Source organism: Cetorhinus maximus, chromosome 21, assembly GCF_964194155.1.
Source record: "Cetorhinus maximus chromosome 21, sCetMax3.hap1.1, whole genome shotgun sequence".
NCBI classification, from domain to species: domain Eukaryota; kingdom Metazoa; phylum Chordata; class Chondrichthyes; order Lamniformes; family Cetorhinidae; genus Cetorhinus; species Cetorhinus maximus.
Genome location: NC_135899.1, coordinates 68,860,606 through 68,885,242, shown reverse-complemented (window position 1 = coordinate 68,885,242; position 24,637 = coordinate 68,860,606). Strand labels below are relative to the sequence as shown.

Here is a 24,637-nt window from a genome sequence, read left to right as displayed (position 1 = left end):
TCTATTACAAGGGCAACTACCTAGATCTCTCTGAAAGAGTATGAGATAAGGATAAGATTCAGCAGGGAGCTTGTGATTGATGAGAGTCATCTGCTCTACATTTGAACTGTGGATACTCAATTGTGCATACTGTTCTTGCAGTGAAATTGTCCCTTCAAGCTCTGATCCAAGCTGCCCAAATGCTAGGCTACTCAGCACAGACTGTGGGATTGAATCTGTGATCTTCTTCGGCTACATAGTACCAAGAGTTTATCCAATGGGTGGCTAAGGCTTTGAACCAGCAAGAGCACAGGTACAATCCTTAGTCTATGTCAGGGGTGCATCTTGGAAAGCTATGATTGTTCTGAGTGTCTTCAGGTTAGGGAAAGGGAAATCAGAGTTCATTCCTATTTCTATTTGCTATCCAGAGTTGCTGGGACATAAGAATATAGGAAATAGGAGAAGGAGTGAACCATATAGTGCGTCAAGTCTGCTCTACCATTCAATATGATTGTGGCTGATCTTCTGCCTCAACTCCATTTTCCCGCTTTCTCCCCATTATCTTGATTCTCAGAGACTCCAGATTTATCTCTCTCAACCTTGAATATACTCAACATTGAAGCATCCACAGTCCTCTAGGGTAGAGAATTCTAAAGTTTCACAACCCTCTGATTGAAGAAATTCCTCCTCACCTCAGTCCTAAATGATCAACCCTTTATCATGAGACTGCTCCCATTTTCTAGGTTCTCCAGCCAGGGAAAACAACCTCTCAGTGCCTACACTATCAAACCCCTGCAGAATCTTCTATGGTTCAATGGGATTGCCTCTCGTTTTTCAAAACTCGAAAGTGTCTAGGCCCAATTTATCCAGCCTCTCATCATTGGACAATTCTCTCATCCCAGGAACCAATCTAGTGAACCTTCGCTGTACCACCTCCAAAGCAAGTATATCCTTCCTCAGGCATACAGACCAATACAGCGCACAGTACTCCAGATGTGGTCTCATCAAAGCCTTACATGACTGCAGAGACTTCCTTATTCTTTATTCCATTCCCCTTGCAATAAAGGCCAACATGCCACTTGCTTCCTAATTGCTTGCTGTACCTGCATGCTAACTTTCTGTTTCTTGTACAAGTATACCCACGTGTCTCTGAACACCCACATTTAGAAGTTTCACGCCTTAAAATATACTTCACATTTCTATTCGTACCATCAAAGTGAAGAACCTGACCATTCCCCACATTATACTCCATCTGTTTATATCTCTTTATAGTCTCTCTGTGTCCTGCTCACAGATTACAGCTTTGTATCATCAGCAAACTTTGATACATTACTCTCGGTCTCTTCGTCTAAGTCATTAATTATAAATTGTAAATAGCTGAGACCCCAGCACTGATCAAATGACATTCCACTAATTACAGCCTGCCAACTTGAAATTGACTCATTTATCCCTACAACCTGTTTTCCATCCATTAACCAATTCTCCTTCCATGCTAGTATATTACCCCAACTCCATGAAACCTTAACTTGCATACTAACCTTTGTGTGACACCTTATCAAATGCTTTTTGGCAATCCAAGTACACAACATCTACTGGTTCCCCTTTATCTACCCTGTTAGTTACATCCTCAGAAAAACTCTCTTAAATGTGCCTAACATGATTTCCCTGTTATACAACCATGTTGATTCTCTCTGATGATAATATGTTTTTCTAAGTGCATTGTTAGGACTTCCTTAATAACAAATTGCAGTATTTTCCTGCTGTTGCAGTATTTTCCTGATGACTGGGTAAGCAGAAGTGAAACGGGCATGTCTACATATTATCATTTTCACAGCGCAAATTTCCTGTGCACAAACTTCACTTCCTGTTGCTTTTCTGTTAGCATTAACCATTGTGATTTCTATGTCAATATTTTCCATCCAATACTGCTACTTAACTGTTGCAATGCAATTGAATGAAAATTCTCTGAAAGAAAATTCTAACATAATAATATATAAATATACTACACAAGAAGCAGACAGAAAGATCTGCATTTATATAGTGCCTTTCACAACCTCTGGACATCCCAAAGCACTTCAGAGCCAATGAAGTGCTTTTCAAGTGTAATCACTATCACAATGTAGAAATATATAATATATATATTAACATTAAGTACTGTTTCAAAGGTATATGGTAAAGAAGGTAATATAGATAATTGATTATCTATTTCTTGGCATGTGCTTAAGAATCCAAACCTTAAACATATAGATAGTAAAGGCAAAGAGTTGTTTGCTCAGGTACTTGGATAAATTGGTCCAAGAGTTATGCTATTGATGTTCTGAGCAGGTTGTTAGTAACACAAAAGAATAGTCTCAGGTCAACTCTGAATAGAAAAGACAGTCTTGCATTTATATAGCACCTTTCACAGCCTCATGATGTCCCAAAGCACCATTTAGCCAATGAAGTACTTTTTGTTTTGAAGTGTAATAGCTGTTGTAATGTAGGAAACCCTCATCCTACAATAGACTTTCATTTGGATCCCTTCACAATATTGTAGTTAAGATGAGGACCTCAGAGGTGCAGTGAATACAACCTGTACAAATTCCCACTGACTCCAAACTACAGCTTTGTTCCTGCTGTTGAAGGGACAGAAATAATTAATAACTGCTCAAAAGAGTGAGAATAACCCTTTAAATCTTTGGCTAGAGATTCTGACAGTAAACTAACAAGGCCCTCCCATAGTAATCTAATATTTCAATGAAGTGCCAAGATTGCCTAATTAGTCCCGAAACTATTGCACAATTTTTAACTTATGGAACCATTTGGAGGGAGGGCTCGTCAATTATCTAAACATTAGTCACAAACGAAACCTGACAGATACAGACATGTTTTTGCTAAGGGTGGTTCGAAACTACAAGCTCCCGAAATCCCTGAACTGTTATATGTTACAATGGGCAGCATAGCCATAATTAAGTTTGCTCAAATTACATAGAATGTACAATAAAGAAACAGGCCTTTTGGCCCAATAGACTTGAGCTGGTGTTTATGCTCCATACAAGCCTCTTCCTACATACCCTTCTTCACCTAAGCCTATCAGCATAACTTTATATTGATTTCTGCTTCATATAACCATTTAACTGTCCCTTAACTGCACCAATGCTAAATACCTCAACTGTATGCTGTGCTAGTCATTTCCATATTCTAGCCTCACTCTCGACAAAGAAATTTCTCCTGAGTTCCCCAAATTAAGAAAATTGGAGAATCTACATTTTGCTATCTCAAAATATTTGGAAAGAAAAATGCAAAAATGATCGGACATTTACACATGTGAGGCAAAGTGCACTTCCTTGTGACGTCTCTTAAAGATATTCAGAAGAAGCTGGGGTACCCAATTGTGCATGGCTAAGGTAACAAAGCAGCGCGGCTGAAGGGATGCTATTGATTAAGCTTTGGGAGCCAACACTCAAGTCAATAGATCATGTATAATAACAATATCAGTAACTGAAATTATAATGCCAATGCAGCATTGGCTAAATCCCAAGCCTTGTATAATGATGAGCTGACCTTATTGGATGCTACCAAGCCAAGTCATGAGCTCATTTGGAAATGCTGCCTATGCAGTTTGAGCCTTGTGCACTGAGCGTGGCTACAGAATAAAGATAATACAAATTACATAAAAACTTTATTTTGAATTTAAAAACATGTCCCATCTCATGTGACACAGTCACATGAGGGGACATTTTTCATTTAATTTTTATTGTCGTTATTAAATTTTTTAAAAAGCGCTTCGATCTTCTTGATGCAGCTCCGTGCCATTCGATGCACGCAGATCCATGCAAGGTGGGCATTAACTGGCCCGCTCGCGTGAAATTGGGAGCGGAGCCAATCGCAGGCGGCAGTCGGCTTCCCGACCATCCCCGCCCGCTCCCGCCAAGCCCGCCCGACAAGGGAAAGATTCTGGACTAGATGTCTGAAGATATTGCTAAGTTCTGTGCATCACTGCTCTCTCTCACAAGCACATTACGAAAGATATATGTAAATTGCAGGAAAGATGAACTGCAATTTTCATGAAAAAATGTCACATTGTGAAATTATGCTACTCCACCAGAATAATCTTTTCTGACCCAACTGTTCGATTTGCGGGTTCTTTTCAATTTTCTGCTGGCCGTAAAGGTAAATGTGAAGAGTTGCTTAATCAGGCGTTAACATTTGGACAATTGTAACATTAATCTGCCCATTAACCTCACAGTACAGATCATCCCACCAGTGCAGACATTTTTTTTATTCGTTCATGGGATGTGGGTGTCTAAGCCAACATTTATTGCCCTTCCCTAATTGCCCTTGTTCAGAGGGCATTTTAAGAGTCACAGGTAAGGATAACAGATTTCCTTCCTTAAAGGGCATTGGTGAACCAGGTGGGTGTTTATAACAATGGTTCCCTTTTATTCCAGATTTTTTTTTTATTGAATTCAAATTTCACCATTTCACTGGGATTCGAAACCCAGTCCACAGAGCATTACCCTGGGTCTCTGGAATACTAGTCCAGTGGCTATGCCACCTCCTCCCCATCTGCCAAAGTGAATGGAACATTTTGCATTGATCTTGCTGCACATGATGCTAAGTAGGCTTACTTAGTCTATTATATGGCTGGTAAGTTCCATGGAGCTGCTACTCTGTTGCTTTAGCTTCACCGTGTACTGTGGAAATCTTGATCACCACATAAACAAGACTTCCACCAAAATTTAGGTATAATTACCATAGCAAAACAGGAACAGCTTCAAGAAATTTTTCAGCTCATGTTTTCCAATGGTACCTTTCTGACTTAGATTTTGAAGTATGTTGGACATTGTTAACTTGAATGAATAACATTGGTGCAAAAATGTCAAGCACAGTATTCAAGGTCATACATTTGTCCTACTGATAACCGTATTGAAATGAGATTTCAAGAGATGGGTGTCCTGTTGCCCTGGAGCTATGAGGTAACCAAAGGGATGGCCATGATTGTGTAGTGGTTATGATGCTAGATTAGTAATTCACAGGTTAGGGCTTTAGATCCTACCATAACAGGCTATGAACTTTTGTTAGCTAAACCTGATCATTGGCGATTGTTTATAATCAAGGATTTGGTTCACTCTGTCCTTCAATGATAGGAACTTCTAATCTGCCCTACATGTGACATCAGTCTTGCAATATAGTTGACTCCAATGCCCTCTAACAAGCCACTCAGTAGTAAAACAATCACTACAGTCACCAACGTGGGAGCATGATCAACACCCAGAAATTCAAAGGGACAGCCCATCACCTTCTTATACCAACAAGGGATGGGAAATGAATGTGGCTTTAATAGCTTTGCTCCAATCTTGAGAACAAATTTAAAAGAAGCAACCCTCACAAGGAAAAGGAAAATGAGTGAGACAAAGATCCTGTTTGCCGCATCAATGTTATTTTGTCTTTCCAGCCAATGTTATTTTGTCTGCCCTGCCAAGGTTATTTGCTTCCAGCGACTGTGCGGTGCCAAACCACATTCCTATGGTGATTGTTTCCTTTAACCGGTCTGATACATATATGTGCTGTACATGAGTATGCAAGTATATTAAGGTATGCAAATAAGATAAAAGAGTTACTAAGTTGTTTTTAAGTACCACTTTTTAAAAATCCTAACTATGGAAAACTGGAAGGAAGAGTTCTACAATCACTGAAAAGTGATGTAAGTCATTAAATAACGTGAACTGGCTCCTAATCATTCTAATTCAGTTGCCATTAATCAGTGTGGCTCCTCAATCACATTAGCAGGTAGAAAGTCAGATATTTTGCAGTATTCTTATCTTCAAATATACGTCAATAGCCCTATTGCCATCACAGCACATCATCTGTTCCATAATGGTGCTCTTAGTTTTGAGCACATAAACAATATGTAACTAATAATATTTTAGAGAAAATCAGAATCTATTTCAAAATTAACGTTAGAATGCAATTAAATAAAAGGTTATGAAAAACATTTATGAGGTTGTACATTCACAATGCTTAGATGAAAATACAATTAAAATCTAATCTATAGACAAGTAAATAACTTATAAATAATTTAAATTCTTACAAACTCTAACTTTATTCAAGTGCGAAGGTTTTGCTAATGCCAGTCCCAAGCTATTGCTGGATGCGGAGCAACAACGCAAGTGGTTTTAGGAATAGAAAAGGGAAAAAGGCCTTTAGGTGCAACAAACCTGTCCTTGATTGATTTCCAGCCACTTACCTGCATTCTCATTTTATCTCTCTCATGAAAGACATGTTGAACTCATTTATGTACAATTCAATTATATGTGCTTAAAAAGTCTCCCTCTGCTAATTTATTCCTCAAGTCATTTACCCTATGTGTAAAATATTTCTACCTTTCTTACTTCTAACTTTGTAATTCTTGTGTCTTCTGATATTTGAACTACTCAACACGGTGAACAATGTGCCTGATCTACTTAATCAATATCTTTCATAATGTTGAAAGCTTAATTTATATAATCCCAAAGTATTTTCTTCTCCGAAGAACCCAAACCCATTCTCCTTAATCTTTCCTTGTAACTTTAAATTGCTGATAATTCGAGTTATCTTAGTTGGTTTTTTCTGTCAAGGACAGTAATGAATCCTCCCTCGTGGTGACGGGTCTACAAACACTACTACAAATGAGATCTGATGAAGTTTTAAGCATCAACAATACGATCTCTTCGGATTTGTATTCTGTTTGTTAAGAAACACCCTACCTTAGTGAGGTTTTTTCTTCTACGGCCTTGCACAAGGCTGCAGGCCCTATATATTTACTAATAATCCTGCAAGCTGATCATAGAAGTGTAATATTGAGGAATAAGAATGAAATAGGAAAAATAGCGTGATGACTTTCATATCATCTTGTGGATACTTAATGAAATGGTGAGATTATGCCCTAATCGTGGACAGTAGATTTTGGACTTAAAATGTGGTTAAAATACGATCTTTTAGATTAGAAGTAGTACAAGAAATCCAGAATCTTGTGATTAATGATCATACCTTTTTATGGTATTTTACATACTGCCACTATAACACTAATGCATGGTAACGCAAAGTTGTAGAGTACCATAAATTCTCTTTCAGGAATATTCAACTATATAAGATTCTTATTAAAAATATTGATTGATGTTAGGATTCTGATGTATTATGTTGTGTGCCAAACTGATTATTGTGCCAATGAAATGGGAACGTGTTTGCCACTCAACAAGTTTTCTCTAGTGTAATTTTCAGGACTATTGCACAAGGAATAGTACACATACAAAAGTGATCTATCCCGTTCTTATGAATGGCATTATCATCATAATGGTCTTGGAATCTAACTGAAATATCTCCTTTCACCTTATACGGCATGTAAGAAATTCTGAATATTAGGATGAATTATGAGAAAATATATAATAGATTGCCTACTTTACAACAGAGTCTACACTTCAAAAGTAATTAATCAGCTGAAAGATATTATACAAATGTAAGTTTTTTTAAAGGTTTCTGATTGTTGTTTAGTTTTCAGTCCCATTCACATATTGCAAATCAATTTGAACAAATAATTAAGGGTTAATTTTAATGTTCAAATAATACCAGATCCTTGAAAGCTTTCTCTAGGCACAGTCTCAACCCATTTTTTTTTCACACAGGTATGACAGAATCATTACACAGTTGAAAGTCAGTGGTGCAGATATGGCCTGTATTAATCTGACTCACCTTCTCCCACATCATATTGGAATCTGTGCTAGCGTGCAATATTGGATGATGAGGGCATTCAGAAATTCTATTACCAGCACAAACTCTCGATTAATGTCCACAATTGGTGAGAGAGGGGCTTGAATTTGCATGAAATACCAGTACGATGATCCCACGGGAAATATTAGAACTTTTTCATTCTCGGTCAGCTCACACATCCATAGGAGCATAGGAACAGAAGCTGGCCATCTAACCCTTGAGCCTGTTCCACAATTCAATGAGATCTTGGCTAATTTCTGACCTAACTCCATATACAAGCCTTTACCCTGTATTCCTTAACCTTGGGTTAACAAAAATCTAGTAATCTCAGTCTTAAATTAACAATTCCCATTTGCAGAAGTGAGTTCCAAACTTATAACACTTTTGTGTGTAGAATTGTTCCCCAGTTTCACTCCTGAAAGGTCCGATGCTAAGTTTTTGGTATACAGCCCCCTAGTCCTATGCTCCGCAACCAACAGAAATTGTTTCTTGCTACCCATTGTATCTGTTTGCCTTTGTATCCTCAAAACTTTGGTCAAATCACCCCTTCCAACTTTCCAAATTCCAGCGAGTGCAACCCTTGTGTGTGTAATCTTTCCTCGTAATTTAACCCTAGGAGGTCAGGTATCATCCTGGTAAATCTAAGCTGCACTCCCTCCAAGGGCAACAGATCCTTCCTGAGGTGTGGTGCCAAGAACTGCTCACAGTACTCCAAGTGTGGCCTAACCAGGGCTTTGTATAACCGTAGCATGACTTCTACTCCTTGCATTCTATTCCTCTAGATATAAAGACCAATATTCCATTAGCCTTTTTGTTGTTTTCTGTACCTGCTCATGATAATTTGAATACCTATGAACAAAGGAACACAAATCTCTTTAGACATCCACTGTTTCTAGCTTCTCAACATTTAGAAAGAAACCTATTCTATCCTTTTTAGGTCCAAAATGGATGACTTCACATTTCCCAACATTGAAATCTATTTGCCACAGTTTGGTCCATTCACCTCATCTATTAACATCTCTGTGTAACATTTAAACAAACGTAATAAGTCTTGCTTATTTTCAGTATTTATTGTATGTGAATTTCATACCTTCAAAAGGAAACCAAAAATTGTCGACAATGATGATACAAATATTAAGGTAAAGCAATGCTAAATAAAAAGATGATTGATTCCTTCCATTGTGAACATTGCATAAAATTGACAGCACGGAAGCAGGCCATTCAGCTCAACAGTGCTATGCTGGTGCTTGTACTCCACATAAGCCTTCTTTGACTCAAATTGCCACATCCCGCCCTGCCTCCATATCCCTCAATACCTTTCTCCCTCATATATGCATCAAGCTCTCCTTAGTTGTGTTGATGTCATCTGGAAGTGAGTTCTATATTCTCACTATTCTGTGTTAGGAAATTCCTCCTAAGTTGTTTATTCAATCTGCTTGTGTCAATCTTATCTTTATACCACTTGTTCTATACTCACCCACATGTAAAAACAGTTTCTTCACATCCACTCTATTGAACCCCTTCATAATTTTAAGACCTCAATCAAATTCCTCTTAGTCTTCTCTTCTTCAGAGAAGTGAACTAAGCCTACTCAATATTTCCTGATAGTTGCATCCTCTCAATTCTGGTAATATCCTTGTAAATTTTTCTGCATTTTGTCAAGTACTTCAATTTTTTATTTATAATATGGAGACCAGAACTGCACGTAACACTCAATGCACAGTCCAATCAAGGTTCTATATAAATGCAAGTTGCATATTACGCTTCCACGAACAGGTTATTTATTAAAGAGTTGTACTGAATAGTACAGAAGAATTTATTTTCAATTTTAATTTACCTAAACAGCAACAATCTTTGCACTTCTAAAGTAATTCACTGTATGAAACATGCTTCAACATGATATAGCACTGTATAAAACAAACATTATTAATTGGGCTTTTACAATGCAGAAGCCACCATTACATATTGTTCTGTGTGCTTTGGTACACCATGCTGCAACTGTTTTGTTCATTATTAACAAAAATACAACTGTTATATCTCAGACAAGTTATATCCTGACTTATCTATTCTCAGAATCTAATGCACATACCTTTTCTTAAGCTAGGTGGTGGGGTTGTGAGTCTCCATTATCTCCACTCCAGTCAAATAGTCCTGCTTGACTAATACATTGGGCTTTCCGTTTTAACAGAACTATGCTTCACTCCAAGTCTTGCTCCCACTGACAGTGCTGCAATAACGCATGAACGTCATCTTTAATTTATTGGACCACATGCAGAACCACAATTTGTTCAAACTTGACTTGACGTTATGAAAAATCTGTTTTCTTTTACTCCTGCTGATTCTGTTTGAAGGAGATATCAGCCTGATATGATAAAACCCTCTGCTCCCATGTGTCAGATCCCCCACCTGTGGATCAGGTCCCCCCAAGTTTCTCTTGAGACCCTCCAAAACCAAAAGCTAAGCGTTGGCCAACTTGTTCCATAAAAAACCTGGCAGGGGCCTTGGCGAACATAATGTGGGTCAATTGTATACACACCATCACGTTAACAAGGAGATATGAACGGTTTTAAGCAGGGTCTCGAGGTTAATACAATATCTCTGGCAAAGGCACCATAAAGTAAAACTACAGCTGGAAGCTTGATTGTAACAACTGATAACAATCTAAGTGTACAATTGCAATGCTTAATTATTGGTTTTAGCACATCTGTATCTATCTCATGACTTAATTTTGCCTGGTGGCAGGAGAAGCATTGGCCCTAGCAAACAGGTGCCCTCTCATTGGTACTGCTCAGGCAATGCTACTCGCAGTGCTTTGTTATGAAGGGTCTTTGCCTTACAGCAGTTAAAAATTTTATTAAGGTTTGAGTGCTTCACACATGTCGAAATCACATACATAGGCAATCTTACTTCATCTTAATGAGCTTCTTCACTTTCCCAACACCCACTCAATAAGGAAGAAAATTGCATGCATAAAAATTTGCCTCTGGCAAAATAGTGTCCTGCTGTCGAAACCAGCAACTGACAGCAGGGTACTTTAAGTTTGTTTAATTCAAATGGTGGGCTTGGTCTGACAACGTGACAAGTTATCTGTGATCACATTGACTTACAACATCACAATAGAAACTAAGGAAACTAAGAGCTTATTGACAATAGAAAGCCCTTCCTTACCCTTTCTCTTCAACTCACGCAATCAAGTTTAAGTGCATTACAACACAGGGAAGTATTTTTTAAAGGTATACAGGCTTTTTCTGTTTCTTCATTTTGGAATTAGCCAAAGGAATAGCAGTTCTGCAAGTATGTGCAGCAGGCAAATCTGGTCACTTCTTTCACAAGTTGTCAATTTTTCTGGGTCTGGCACGGAAGGTGCTTTTGAGTTAGGAAGCAAAATACTGCAGCTGCTGGAAATCTGAAATAAATTCAGAAAATGCCACAAATACTCAAGTGGGTGTTGCAGCAGTGGGCGTTGCAGAGGGAAACAAAGTTAATCGGCAGGATTTTCCCTTCATCGGGTGGGCATGGCGGGCAGGCCCGGGAGCGGCCGGGCAACGGACCATGGTCAGGCCCCGACCGCGACTTCATGCTAGGCCGGCTAATTAAGGCCCACCTAGCGTGAAACGCAGCTCCGCACTGGCTGGGAAGAGTCGAGCAGAGGCGGGGGCCTGTCAGGTTTAAAATTGGCCCAGGCAGCCCCTGGATGGATGGCTGCCATGGAGGACATTTCCTGAGCCGACACTATGCACCCAGGTGCAACTGGACAGGGCAGGCGGGAGGGCAAGTTGGGTGGGCACTCGGCCCTCCCCGCCTCTCTGATGAGTGCCTCACCGTCCCCCTGGAGGAGGTGGCTGCCAGGAGGGACACGCTTGTCCCCAGGGATAGGGGGAGGAGGCCACCGTACCTCACCAAGGGAGGAGATGGCAGCGCTGGCCGTGACGTGGTGCGGTGCTCCTGGGTGCAGTGCCGGATGTGTTTCAATGACCTGCTGCACTCAGAAAGGATGAGTACCATGTTGGTATGGGTCATTGTGCAGATGTGTTAAGGTCTGGCCGTCCCCACCATGGACATCAGCGGTGCTAGAGCCTGAGTGCTAACTGTCAATCACACTGGAGTTGGCCATGGGTGAGTCCTGGCTGCTTGGACTGAGAGCATTGCGGCTCAAGGGCCACAACTCGGATGTGCCCTGAAAGGTGTTCTTCAGGTGCGGTTGGCCAGACTGCAATGGGGCTGCAGGTACAGAGTGGACTAATCAATGCTCCTTTGTTGTTTGAGGAGAAGACTACCCACAACAATATAGGAAGGTCGTGGACTGGTGGAGGCCCCACTAGCCTCCTAATCCTCTCAAGGTATGAGCAAGACGCCCTAGATTCGTACAGAGGTGAGAATTTCAGTTTGTGCAGCCATTCCAGTGTAGTCTCTCCATTGATGTGAGCCTCGAACCTGGAGTCCCCATTGATCATTGGAAGATGAGGTCACCATGATGCAGATCTCCTTTGTCTCATCAGGGTGCCTGGCATGCACAGTGACAGTGTGATGACTTTAATGAATGATATGTCCTTCTTCTCCCTTTTAGGTTTGCCAGTAGACGCTTGCTCTCCAGATCCCAAAGGGCCACCCCTGACACCGGAGGACCACCGAGCGTCATTTGCACCTGCGTCACACCCGCTCTTTGAAGCAGGCACCAACGCAGATACCAGCACCTCGGTGGGCATTAGAGCGGTGGCTAGTATCTCGGTGCACATTGATGAGGGCACTTCACAATCACTTAAGGTGCAGGCAAAGGTAGAGAGTGGCCAGGGTGCCAGCATGGGGAGGACTGCTGGAGACCAGGACAGTGCTCAGCCGAAGGCTGATGATGTGCCTCTGGAGACGTCCATTAGGCAGCAGATGCTGGATGTCCAGCAAGATGTGTGGGAGGATCTGGCGGAGATCCATGAGGGTCTGCATGCCATGGTCCCGATGATGGAGGAGTCCATGCAGAGCATGAGCACTGCGTTGACCTTCTTGGCCGAACGCACTGTCTCCTCCATTGAGAGAGTGGCGACTTTCATGGAGAGGCATCTTCAGGGACAGGATGAGGCATTCCTGGGGTTGCACTCGGATCTGCAAGCCCTCACAGAGGCAATGACCTCAGGTGGCCAGTGTCAGTGTAGGAGATGGATGAGACACCAAGTATCCCAGTTAGGTGCCCATCCATCAATAGTGCGCAGCGAGGTCCACAGCGACCTCACGTTGGTGCACAATCTGCCTGTCATCTCCGCGGGTTCCTCTCAGGACACTCTGGATGACGGCAGCAGCTCCTCTGCCCCTCCACCAGTGACCTCCTAATCTTCTCAAGATGTGAGCAAGACGCCCTAGTGTTGCGAGTTAGCAAGACTCACATGCAACCATGTGTGGAGAGGCAGGGGTGCCAGACGAAGGCATCTGATGAGGCTGCGGCAACTGAGGAGATGCCAGCTGTGGCGCTAGCTGCTCCCTCCCAGGTGGGGCCAACACAGGCTCCACTGGCCGGAGGATGATCACTAAGGTCATCAAGGCCAACAAGGCAGCAGTGTCAGCAGGCTGTCTCCAATGCTAGTGCCAACAAGGGGGAAGCACCTAGATGTAGCACTCGCTACGAGTGATCATGAACACAAGAGGGACAGGTCATGGGTAATTTTATGTTCATTTTTGTTTACTTTATGTATACTGGTCTGATGTTGAATACCAGGAATGTTTCTGTTAAGATCATTGAACTGTCAGAATGACATTAATTGTGTTTTTGTCATCACAGCCTGAATATGCTTCACTGTGTTATTTCATTGGTGCGGGGAATGCCCGCATGTAATGCTGGACGTAAGTGGCTCTGAACTTTATTGCACAGGCACTGAGTGTTCTTTGTGTTCAAATGAAAAGGTCCTTTCAGACATCTAGGATGGAGGAGGGAGCCCTGGTATGCATTTGAAGATGATCTTTGGTGGCCTAGCTGAAGGAGCATTGGATCAAGGAGTCCCTGGTGTCCCAGCAGGTTACCAAGGTCTGGCTCCATGCCCACAGTGTTCCCCTCACCGTGCTCCGCTTCGGACTCAGTACTGGACTCATCATCTGTGGCTTGTGGAGATGTGCCAAGATCCTCTTTCTCCAGTGAGTACCCTTTGCCAGTGCCAGGTTTGGGAGAGCACAGCATGCAACCACTATCAGTGACACCCAACTCTGGGGGGTATTGTAGTGCACCCTCTGAACGGTCCAGGCATCGGAAGCGCATCTTGAGAAAACCTATGGTCCTCTCTACCACTGCCCTTGTGGAGGCGTGGCTCCTGTTGTACCATCGCTCTGCCTCTGTTCTTGGGTGGTGGAGAGGCATCATGAGCCACCTCTTCAATGGGTAACCCTTGTCACCCAGCAGCCATCCAACTGGTTGGACTGGAGCACTGAAGAGCCTCGGTAACTGGGAGTGCCTCAGGATGTAAGCGTCATGGGGACTGCCTGGTTACCTTGCACAGACTTGCAGAATTTGCATCCTGTGGTCACACACTATCTGTACCTTCATGGAGTGGAAGCCCTTCCTGTTGACGAAGGCAGCTGGCTGATCCACTGGTGCAATGATGGCCACAATGTATGCAGTCGATTGCACCCTGTACATGGGGGAGCCCAGTAATTGCTGCAAAGCCACTGGCTCACTCAGCCTGGCTGGCCTCGTCTGTATGGTAAAGAATGAAGGTCAGTACCTACCTGCACAGAGCCCCTGTCACCAGTTTGATGCAACTGTGGACAGCTGATTGGAAGACGCCACACGGTTCCCCCACTGACGCCTGGAAAGAGCTGGAGGGCCACTGTGACCTTCAGAGCTGCTCACATGGGGTGTCCATCCACACAGTCGGAGCTGATCTCAGGCCCGATCATCTGGCAAATGGAGGTCACTGTCTCCCTTAAGAGACGGAGCCTCTTTCGGCATTGCACCTCAGACATATTGAGGTAGCTGCATCATTGCCTGTAAACCCTGGCAGCAGAATGGTGGCGTCTTCTGCAGCCCCTTCCACCTTGGACTACCTGCTGGCCCTGCGCCCCTTGTGCCTGCGCCTCTCCTCCCACTGGTCGCTCCCTGGAAGCTGCATTGGGACACCCGGCCTCCTCTCCTTTCTGCCCCTCTCTTCCTCCTCAGCGGAGGTGCCTCCAGCGGAGACCACAATCCCCATTACCAGGGTAAGGGAAGGCTGTCTGATACCTGGAAGGGTCCACACGGTCTGAATCCTCCGGGGGCCTGGCAGACAGCAATGAGCCCTGAAATGAAGCCAGGAAATGCTGAGAATGAAGCCCCGAACAGAGATGAAGCTACCAAGTTCCAATAAGCAACCAGCTGCAAACTGTCTCTAAAACTCCTCGTTATTCACACTGGCAATGCTGCTGATCCTTTTTATCCCGCCCTTGGCTGAGGTTTGTGAAAATGTCAGTTGGCCACCTGCCCGTTTTGCCTGTGCGACGAGCAGAAAATCGCACAGGCAGAGAAAAATCACAGTCAACTGGATTCTTGAGGGTTTAAATGGCCATTTAATTAATGGTGGGTGCTGCTCCGGCACCTACACGCGCCTGCCGAGCGAAATATCACGCGAGTGTGCGATGATGTCGGGACACTCGCCCGATGTCATTTCGCACTATTTTACTCCCGATCAGGTCAGGGGCGTGCCCGCCCGCGGGACGAATAATTCTGCCCAATGTTTCAAATCCCTTCTGACGAAAAATCACAGACCTGTAACACTGGGCTGGGGTTTAGTCAGCCGGATGTGGGTCTCGCCCACTGGTTGGAGAATGGTTAGGGATCTCCCGTTAGTTCCACGGGGGAGGCCCAACGCTGCCATCCTGGGATTCAGGACCCGAGCGGCGGAAGCTCCGCCTGCTGGGAACTGCCAGCCAATCAGAGGCTGGCAATTCTCCATTGCTTGTCAGCGCTACCAGGGGTGGTAGCAGCTGCTGGAATTGCACCCATCAGAGGTCCAGTGTTGCTGAGGGACCCCAGGCCAAAGCTGAGTGAGGGTGGGATAGGGGTCATGGGGTGGGCAGTCATGAGAGGTGCGGGGGGGTGGGGGGGTTGCATAAGGATCAGAGGCAAGGGTAGGGGGTGGCTTTCAGGGGCCACCCCTTCCCAATGCCGGGTCCCTCAATCAGGCACTTAGTGCGTGACGATGAGGGACCCCTCCCTCCCTGGCAGGCCTTTAGGAGACACTGCAAAACCATACGGCTCCCATTTAATCCCTGAGCCATCACTGAATTGCGGTGGGCTCAGGGACATTGGGTGTCAATTGGCTCATTAAGGAGCCTAACTGACTTCCCGCTGCTGTAGGCAGGGAACCCTGCATCAGCCTGTTTCACCCTCTGACTTAATTGGGGGAGATTTTGCCGCCTCTGGAAGACTGACATGTGGCTCTCCCACAATTAAGCCAGCCCAGCCACCATGGTCCAGCCATAACGGGCTGCATTAAACCCAGCCCATTAACTCTGTTTCTCTTTCCACAGATCGTGCCAAGCCTGCTGAGTATTTCCAGCATTTTCTTTTTTTTATTTGACTTAGACATGTTTGTTTTAAAAGTGCAAAGCCGCTGGAACAATATTAATGGTGTCAACTTCTTTTTAACAATATACAAAAAAATATTTTCCATTTCTCCCCTCCAGCTCCAATTTTACAACAGTTACTACACCTCTGACATACATAATTGGCTGTAAAGAGCTTTGGGACAGCTTGATATCATGAAAGGCACTATAAAAATGCATGTTCTTTCTTCTTCCTGCCTTTCTTTTCTGAAGTTGCTGTTCCTTGCAGGAGCGTACTTCCAGGTTAAGCCCTTACTCTGACATCAAATCCAATTGGCAATTCTCCCTGTGTTAGAATAGACCCTTTGAGGCCACAAAGCTCATGGGCCTAACAGGTTACAATGTCGGTGTAAATGGGAAAAATGAACTTGGATTTGGAGCCGGACCCAGTTCCTGCAGATCTCTGTTCATTATTCTTTTCATTGTAAAATCCTGCTGTGTTGCGTAATCCTCCTCTATGTGGATGTCATTAGAAAAAGTGCAACTAGGGTGATAATGGCATCCATCAGAAATCCCACCACTTCCACCGCCAGTATGTTCCCAATGCAAAGTACACCTACATGATATGCAGGCACACTTGTGTGTCAGAATAAGATCTGTCAGAAATGGAGTTCCAAAAAGCTAAAAAGGCTGTTTTTGCAAAGAAAGCTTTAATATTGCGACTAGAACAGTCCACCAGACACTGCCTCTCTGCCCCAGTAGAGGGCCAAGTTTCCACTGACAGATTCCTGGTGCTCTGTCGGTTGGACAGACAGTCAAGGAACACCACAAAAGGTATGAGCATCTGTTCCCTTGAGACAGATGACCTGAATCCTGAAATTTCGATGGTTCAAAGCCGGGGCAAACTAGTAGAAATGCCAAGCACTCCGGGGCCCGAGTACCACAACCATTTTGACCATGTGGTTAATTCTGTCCCCTCAGCTGTCCTCACATGCACTTACATTCCAGCACCATCATCCAATAGTGATCAGCAGCAGGAACTCTCTCACAGCTACTGACATGGACAAGTTTCACCCCCAGCTTCCAATGCAACATTCCCTCAGTGATGGGTCCACGTGATATGTTTTTTCAGCCTCTCCTGAACATGTTCTTGCAGATAGCATCAGAGCATCATTGGTTGATGCCTAGGAGCTCATCATCTGCCCTTTTACTGCCTTGTTAGTGTCATCTTCACCAACGAAGTACTAACTGTGTGACAAAGCTTTCGTCTTTCATATTTTGAATAATGGTTATTTTCAATTCAGTAATTTGACAAGCTACAGAATTTGTTTTGGACTGCACTGAAATATTAAAAGAATAAGCTTACAAGAACACCTGTTCGGTGATACACCTGTATCAATGTGGCTCATAAATTTGTTTGAGAATTAAACTCAATCCTGGCTCTTCTGGCAGAGCCCATTTGTGTGAAATAGATCTTAAATCAATTTAATTATTTTCTCATTAGTGTAGATATGTATAGGAAGAGTTACTTGATTTCTGATTTACTAACAACTTATACTGCTAAATGTCTCTCCCCCCACCCCTCCACCACCATTTACTGACAGGTACGATTTTTACTAGCTAAATTGCATTTCTAATAATGAGTCTGGGACCAGTTTAAAGAGCAGAATCACTGTATTCTGCCAGACAGCAAGGCAATTAAGTGATTAGCACATCCACATTTACAATGAGGATGAACAGATGGCACAACAAAATATCCAACAGAAAATTCTCCCGATCATTGTACTCTTGGCAACGCAGAGGCTAACACAAGGAAAAGTGGGAAAGATAAATAGTTTTTTTTAACAAAGCTATGCACTTTTCAGGTATACACATAAGTAGACATACATTTACAATTCTGAGTTGTATATCCACATCATTTACTCAACTAGGGAGTTTTTAAATGAAAAATTGGCCAGGCCAGATTCTTCCTGTTTGTTTAACAAGAACTCTGCAGTCCCCAGCTGTCACAGAGGATGACAATTCTCCAAGCTGCAAGCAGAGAAAAGACCTGTGTGAATCCCATGCTCCCATTTAAAGTCAATTTTCTGGCCCCTCTCCAGCTTTTTAACTTATTGATCAATTCACTCTGCCACTGCCTTCATCTGTGCGTTAGTTTTTAAAATATCCACTTTTGATTACAGTAGAAACTGTATGATCAGTTGGTCTGCACTGACCTTAGCATTTGCCTGATCAGCTGCATGTCAGTCACATCAACGCATAGGTAAGACTCACTTATATGAACCTATTTCATAACCGATTAAGATCAACATCTCTTGAGATACATTCTGTGGGGTTTTTCTCTCTCAAATTCCGTCCACTGTCAATCTGTCTGGATAGTGGGATGTACAGAACTCTAGGCTGCACACCAATTGCTGTTACCAACAAATCTTGCTTATGTAGGATCTCTTACATTTGAGTGAGGTACTTCACTCACTGATCAGTTGGATTAATTGAAACAAGAGTAGCCTGTATCATGTAACGATTCAGAATCAATCTTTACTGAAGTGTATTAACATAGCAGCAAGCAAATAAGATCATTAGAATGTAAGATCATAAGAAATAGGAGCAGGAGTCGGCCATTTGCTCCCTCGAACCTGCTTCATCATTCAATAAGGTCATGGCTGATCTGGGTTGTGGCTTTAACTCCACTTTCCTGCCTAACCCCCCATAACCCAGGGCTTCCTTGTCGATCAAGAATCTGTCTAACTCAGCCTTGAATATGTTCTATGACCCAGCATCCACTGCTGTCCAGGCGAGAGAGTTCCCAAGTCTAACAAACATTGAGAGAAAAAAAATTCTCCTTATCTCCATCTTAAATGGGAGACCCTTTATTTTTAAACTGTGGCCTCTAGTTTCACAAGGGGAAACATCCTCCCAGCATCCACCCTTTCAAATCCCCTCAGAATCTTCTATGTTTCAACAAGATTACCTCTCATTCTTTTAAACTCCGATGAGTATAGGCCAAACCTGCTCAACCTTAAGACGACCCATTCATCCCAGGAATCAGCCAAGAGAATCTTCTCTGAACTGCTCAAAGCAAGTATATCCCTTCTTACGTAGGAGACCAAAAATGTACACAGTACTCTAGATGCAGTCTCACTAAGCCCTGTGCAGATGTAGCAGCACTTCCTTACTTTTAAACTCCATTCCCCTTGCAATAAAGGCCAACATTTCATTTGCCTTCCCAATCACTTGCTGTACCTGCATGCTAGCTTTTTGTGATTTGCATACTAGGACACCTAGATCCCTCTGTATCACAAGTTTCTGCACTCTCTCTCCATTTAAGTAACATGCTGCTTTTCTATTCTTCCTGCCAAAGTGGATAAGTTCACATTTTCCCACTGTTTTCCATCTGCCAATTTTTGCCCACTCACTTCACCTATCTATATCCCTTTGCAGACTCTTTGTATCCTCCTCACAACTTGCTTTCTTACCTATCAGCAAATTTAGCTGATACCATACACTCGGTCCCTTCATCCAGGTCATAAATAGTTGAGGCCCCAGCACTGATCCCTGTGGCGCTCCACTAGTTACAGGTGGCTAACCCAGAAATGACCCACTTATCCCAACTCTCTGTTTCCTGTTAGCTAACCAATCCTCTATCCATGCTAATATGTTACCCCCAAAACCATGAGCTCTTAATCTGTGTGGCATTATTGTTTGCCTTTTGGAAATCTAAATGTGCCACATCTACTGCTACCCCTTTATCCACCTTGCTTGTCCATTCCTCAAAGAGCTCTAATAAATTAGTCAAACATGATTACCCTTTCACAAAACCATGTTGACTCTGCTTGATTGTATTACGATTTTCTAAATGTCCTGCTATTATCTCCTTAATAATAGATGCAAGCACTTTCCTAATAACAGATTTTAGGCTATTTCCAGCTTTCTATCGCCCTCCTTTCTTGAGTAAGAGGTGCTGATAATGGTCACAGAACTTAACATGGTTCAGACAAGGGGTGAAGGAATGAAGACTTGAAATGGCCAAACTTAACTGCAGTGTTTTAAAGTCAAGGCAATCTATTTTGCTATAATGTACAATGTTATAAATTAATTAATATTAAAATACCTTCTAATATACACAATTGTGTAAAATGGCACATGACTAGCAGAAAGATACTTTATTGTTTCCTGCATCTGCATTGCTATAGTACTGAATGTGCACCATCCCTCAAAATGATCTGTGTAGCTAATCGCAACTCACTCTTCAAAAAGAAAGCCACACAAAACATCTTTAGTGGTTTCCTTGGTATCTGACTTATCTCATTCCTTTTGCAACATTCTCAGGCATCATGATGGAGGAGGTCTCATATACATTAAAAACACTGTTTTACCAAAAGACACAAAACATTGCTATTCGAACATTCAGTGCCAACTAAAACAAAACGCCTTAAAGGCACATTTGCCTGTCAACAACTAGCATCTGCTTTGATCAGCAATGTCTCAGTGACAGCTTTAGTCCATGTCCCTGCTATTTCCCTATCACTGAACACAAAACTAAACCAGTGGGTGCTGAAGATATACTATCAATTCAGATTCACAACTGCTCTGAAAATTAAACATTGAGCATCAATGAAACAATCAGATGATATTTTCATGACTCTTTAGGTTGCTAATTGTTTTTAGAGATAATACAAAATTCTACAATGTTTTTCTTTGAGATCACTTAGTTCTATCTACTGTCTAGTATGGGCTGTATCAATAAATGGGTTTATTTTCTAAAGTTTTACAGCCCAGCATTGCTCACTGTTCTTAATTTATTTATTTATTTTGGCTGACTGATAGCTTGCAAAATGAAACTGCAACAATCCACATCATGCCTATAGATACTATGGAGGAGACTTCAGTCTTAAGACAGTCAGGATGACTGGTCACATTTGTGGCATTGCATAATATCTATTATAAATTAAACACATTCAATTACGTTTCTGTGAATAGCTAACATGTAATCTGACGCTGTAACAAACAACTTTTATGCAGGTAAAATAACAGGAGAGATGGGTCATTTATTTATTTGCGATCTATATAATGGATTTAACATTATCCCAGTGAACAGAGATGAGAGTCCGGGACTCTGAGTACTAAGTTGATAGCCAGCAGGGTACGTGTGTCTGATAGGAATCGGGTGATGACCCCCTATCGCATCTAATTAGCTGTCCTAGTATGGTTTGTGAATCAGGCTAACAACCTGTCCACGTAAGAAGGAATTTGGTTATGGAAAAAACCCAGAGCACAAACTGTGGTATGTAAACGATTGGAAGAAACGGGTTGCCTCATGTATTACTAGACACAGAAGAGAATAAGGAGAAAAGTACTTGTTTTCTAATTTTGAAGTCTATTCAGGGACATGATTATCAAGTTAGATCATGAATGGTCTGTCACATGAGAGTAAAACAGATCATTCACGCCCATGGAGTAAATACAGAATCAAGTATAAACTTGTCTAACTTTCTTTCGATTTCTCCTTATTGACATTTCAATTCTAATCACTATTACTAACATAAAATTGAACATTTGCTGAAACCATGGCTACAGGATGCTCTGATGCTATCACGTGGCCAGACTTAACCTTTCAATTATATTGTTCAGGTTTTTTACAATGGCAAAGGAGGAAGCTGATACCCTGAGGAACAAAGCAATTGTGAAAATCTCTAATGATGGTCACTTCTTCCACTGGGAATAAGCAAATACACATAACAAACAACCATCACACTGAGGCAGAAACTTGGCATTCATCTTTTCAGGAAACACAACAGACTAATAGCGTGATATAAACTGGCACGTGTTCCCTCTCCATGAACAGAGTAGTATCTTAAAAGAAAGTAATATCAACTATTGAGACTTGTCTCTGCCAGAGCATTCACTTACCCAAGCTCTTTGGACATTGTCTGTCTCTTCACAGTAACCTTCACAAGTGATATATTTTTATAACAGCTGCTCTTACTCTCTCAGGTCAAAAAACATCCAGGTGGTTTTGTGTGATATTTCTAGTTAAAAGCTGACCGCGTCAGTGATGGATCTCTATTTATTTCCCTTAAGGTTCACTGCAGGAATTTTGCTGACAGGTAGATTCTCCTGCCTTGCTTCTGATTGGTCTGCTCAGATACAGGTACGCCTGCAGGTGAGTCAGACAGGTGTACAATAACAGGTGCAATAGCTTAACCCTTTGACCACTGGTTTCTTGGAAAATTTACCTTCCCAAATTTTTATACAACCGGTGTATACAAAGAAAGGGGAAAGAAAAAACTTCCAGTAATTACAGCACATTTTCAGAACTTCATATGCCCCAAATTGTTTTATAGACAATTAATGACTTTTGAAGTGTAGCCACTGTTGAAATGTAGAAAAATAGTAGAGAATTTGGCAATAACAGTGCCCCATTTATAGCAATGTAATAACTGACCAGATTAGGTGTTTTGTTGGTTGAAGGATAAATGTTAGTTGATACACCAGGAGAACTTTCCTCTTCTTTCGAACAGTGCCCTTCTTTAAGGCCAACCTCAAAGATTTGACCCTTCACTGGAAAGATGCCACCTCCAATAGTGCCAGCCTAGATAACTGTTGGGACTTGTGAATCCCAGTTGCACGCTTGTTGTGGGATGGCCAAGTTGGTACTATAGATAGAGTTGATCAGCAGATACTTCTTAGGTGGAACACATTCTGTTTATTTACAAGGTACTCAGCAGCTACTCATGTGTACTTCTACATCAAACCCTAAATCCATAATTCTGACCCTAACTACAGACTACTGACTAGAAAGGTAGCCCGCGTTACCCTGCGAATATGTATTCGCACATTCTGGAATAAATAAGATACGGAATACCGATTAGCATATGAATATGCAGAAGCTGTGAACTGAACTCTTGGCCTGCTTCCAATGTCATCACGGATACAAAGCCCAGCCCATTGTGGAATATTTTACACAACACTCTGAAAAACATGTAGCTTTGAGCATTCAATCTTTTTTGCCATGATGGATTTTCCAGTCGCACTGAAGGTAAGGAGAAGGACACTATATATAACTTGTTCATTTGGATAACTTCAAAATATAATCACATAACTGAAAACCCAATGTGACAATGAGCAACAGGGATGGTGTAATGCCCTGTGCCACAGCACTGTCCTGTAGCCCATTGCTTCCTGAATTAGAAACATAGGCATTGCTGGACAGGTGAATATCATGGTCCATTTAGATCACCTTCCACCATTTTCCTAAACACATGATATAAAAATAGTGGAGTAGTTGACTAACCATAGCACCCAACCTCTATCCATTTATCTACAATGGACCCAGACATGAACCAAGGAAAACACCCCGTGGTGGAAAGCTTTGAGAACAAAGTCATTTGTCCCTTCAAAGGATGCTACACTTAACAATGACATGTCTCAAATTACTCACATCTTGTAACTCAAAATATTATTTACTGAAAGATACCTATGTGAATTACATTCGGATCATTCAGCACAGTCTGATTCTATTATCTCCTTAAGGAGCCTGTTCGATAGATACATCACTAACTAAATTGAATAACGTTTCTGAAGATTAGATTTAATTTACTCTGCTTCATACCAGGCCATGTCCTCTGGTTCTATAGTTCTGGACAAGGTGAAACAGCATGTTGCGGGCTGCATTCTCTAGTCCCTGTAGAATTCTGAAAATGGCAACCATGTCACATGGTTCTTCCAATTTCACCCCTTGCCATGCAGTCACGATACCATCTGACCTTCTCTTCTCTGACCCTGAACAATCTGTGCTGAGCAAAGGCCCCGGTTTCATCTCCTCACGCCCCATCTTAATAGATTTTGAGCTTGGCGAGAGGCTGAGCTCTTCTTCTGTTGCTTTTGCCTCTTCCTTGGCCAGATCTCCCCCCCCTACACAGTAGAACCTTTTACCATTCTCCAGTATCCTGCCTCCAACAGGACCCCCTACCTTTTACCCTCTTTAGATCTTTTCATTGAGAACTGCTGGCATTACATTGACTGTCTCAACTTTTCTGCTCCCCTCATGCACTCCAACCTAAATCCATCTGAATTTGCAGCTTTCTAATCTCTCAGGTTCAAGTCCTAATGTTGTCATCAAAACTGCTGACAAGGGTGCTGCATGACAACCTGTATGTAGCAGAGGCCGAATGTCAACTCTTTGACACTTCTTCCTACTGCACCCCCACCACCCCCCAACCCCCTGGAACATGATTCCACCACCTAATATCAAGCTATTGTTTCCAGGGCAGTCAGTGACCTCATCTACTCTGGAGATCTTCTCTTCAATCGTGTTTTTCCCCAATCCTGAATAGCTCGCTTCTGCCTCCTTCCCAATATCCATAAACAGGTGTGCCCCAGTAGACCCATCATTTCAGCTTGTTCCTGACTCACTGAACTGATTTCTTCC

At 42.4% G+C, this 24,637-nt stretch overlaps 1 protein-coding gene across 3 annotated transcripts in view; it reads right to left on the bottom strand.

The window, feature by feature from the left end:
* LOC144695964 (grainyhead-like protein 3 homolog) overlaps positions 1 to 22,254 on the bottom strand; it is a 92,432-nt gene extending 70,178 nt beyond the window's left edge. Inside the window, exon 1 of one of the 3 annotated variants that reach the window (XM_078567086.1) lies at positions 22,117 to 22,254. In XM_078567086.1, coding sequence (XP_078423212.1) covers positions 22,117 to 22,133 — 17 coding nt within the window. In that variant the 5' untranslated portion in view covers positions 22,134 to 22,254. Of the gene's footprint in view, positions 1 to 9,796; positions 9,942 to 22,116 lie in introns of those variants that run through there. The other 2 variants (XM_078567085.1, XM_078567087.1) reach the window with 2 other exon arrangements.
* Between the last annotated feature and the right edge of the window lie 2,383 nt (positions 22,255 to 24,637).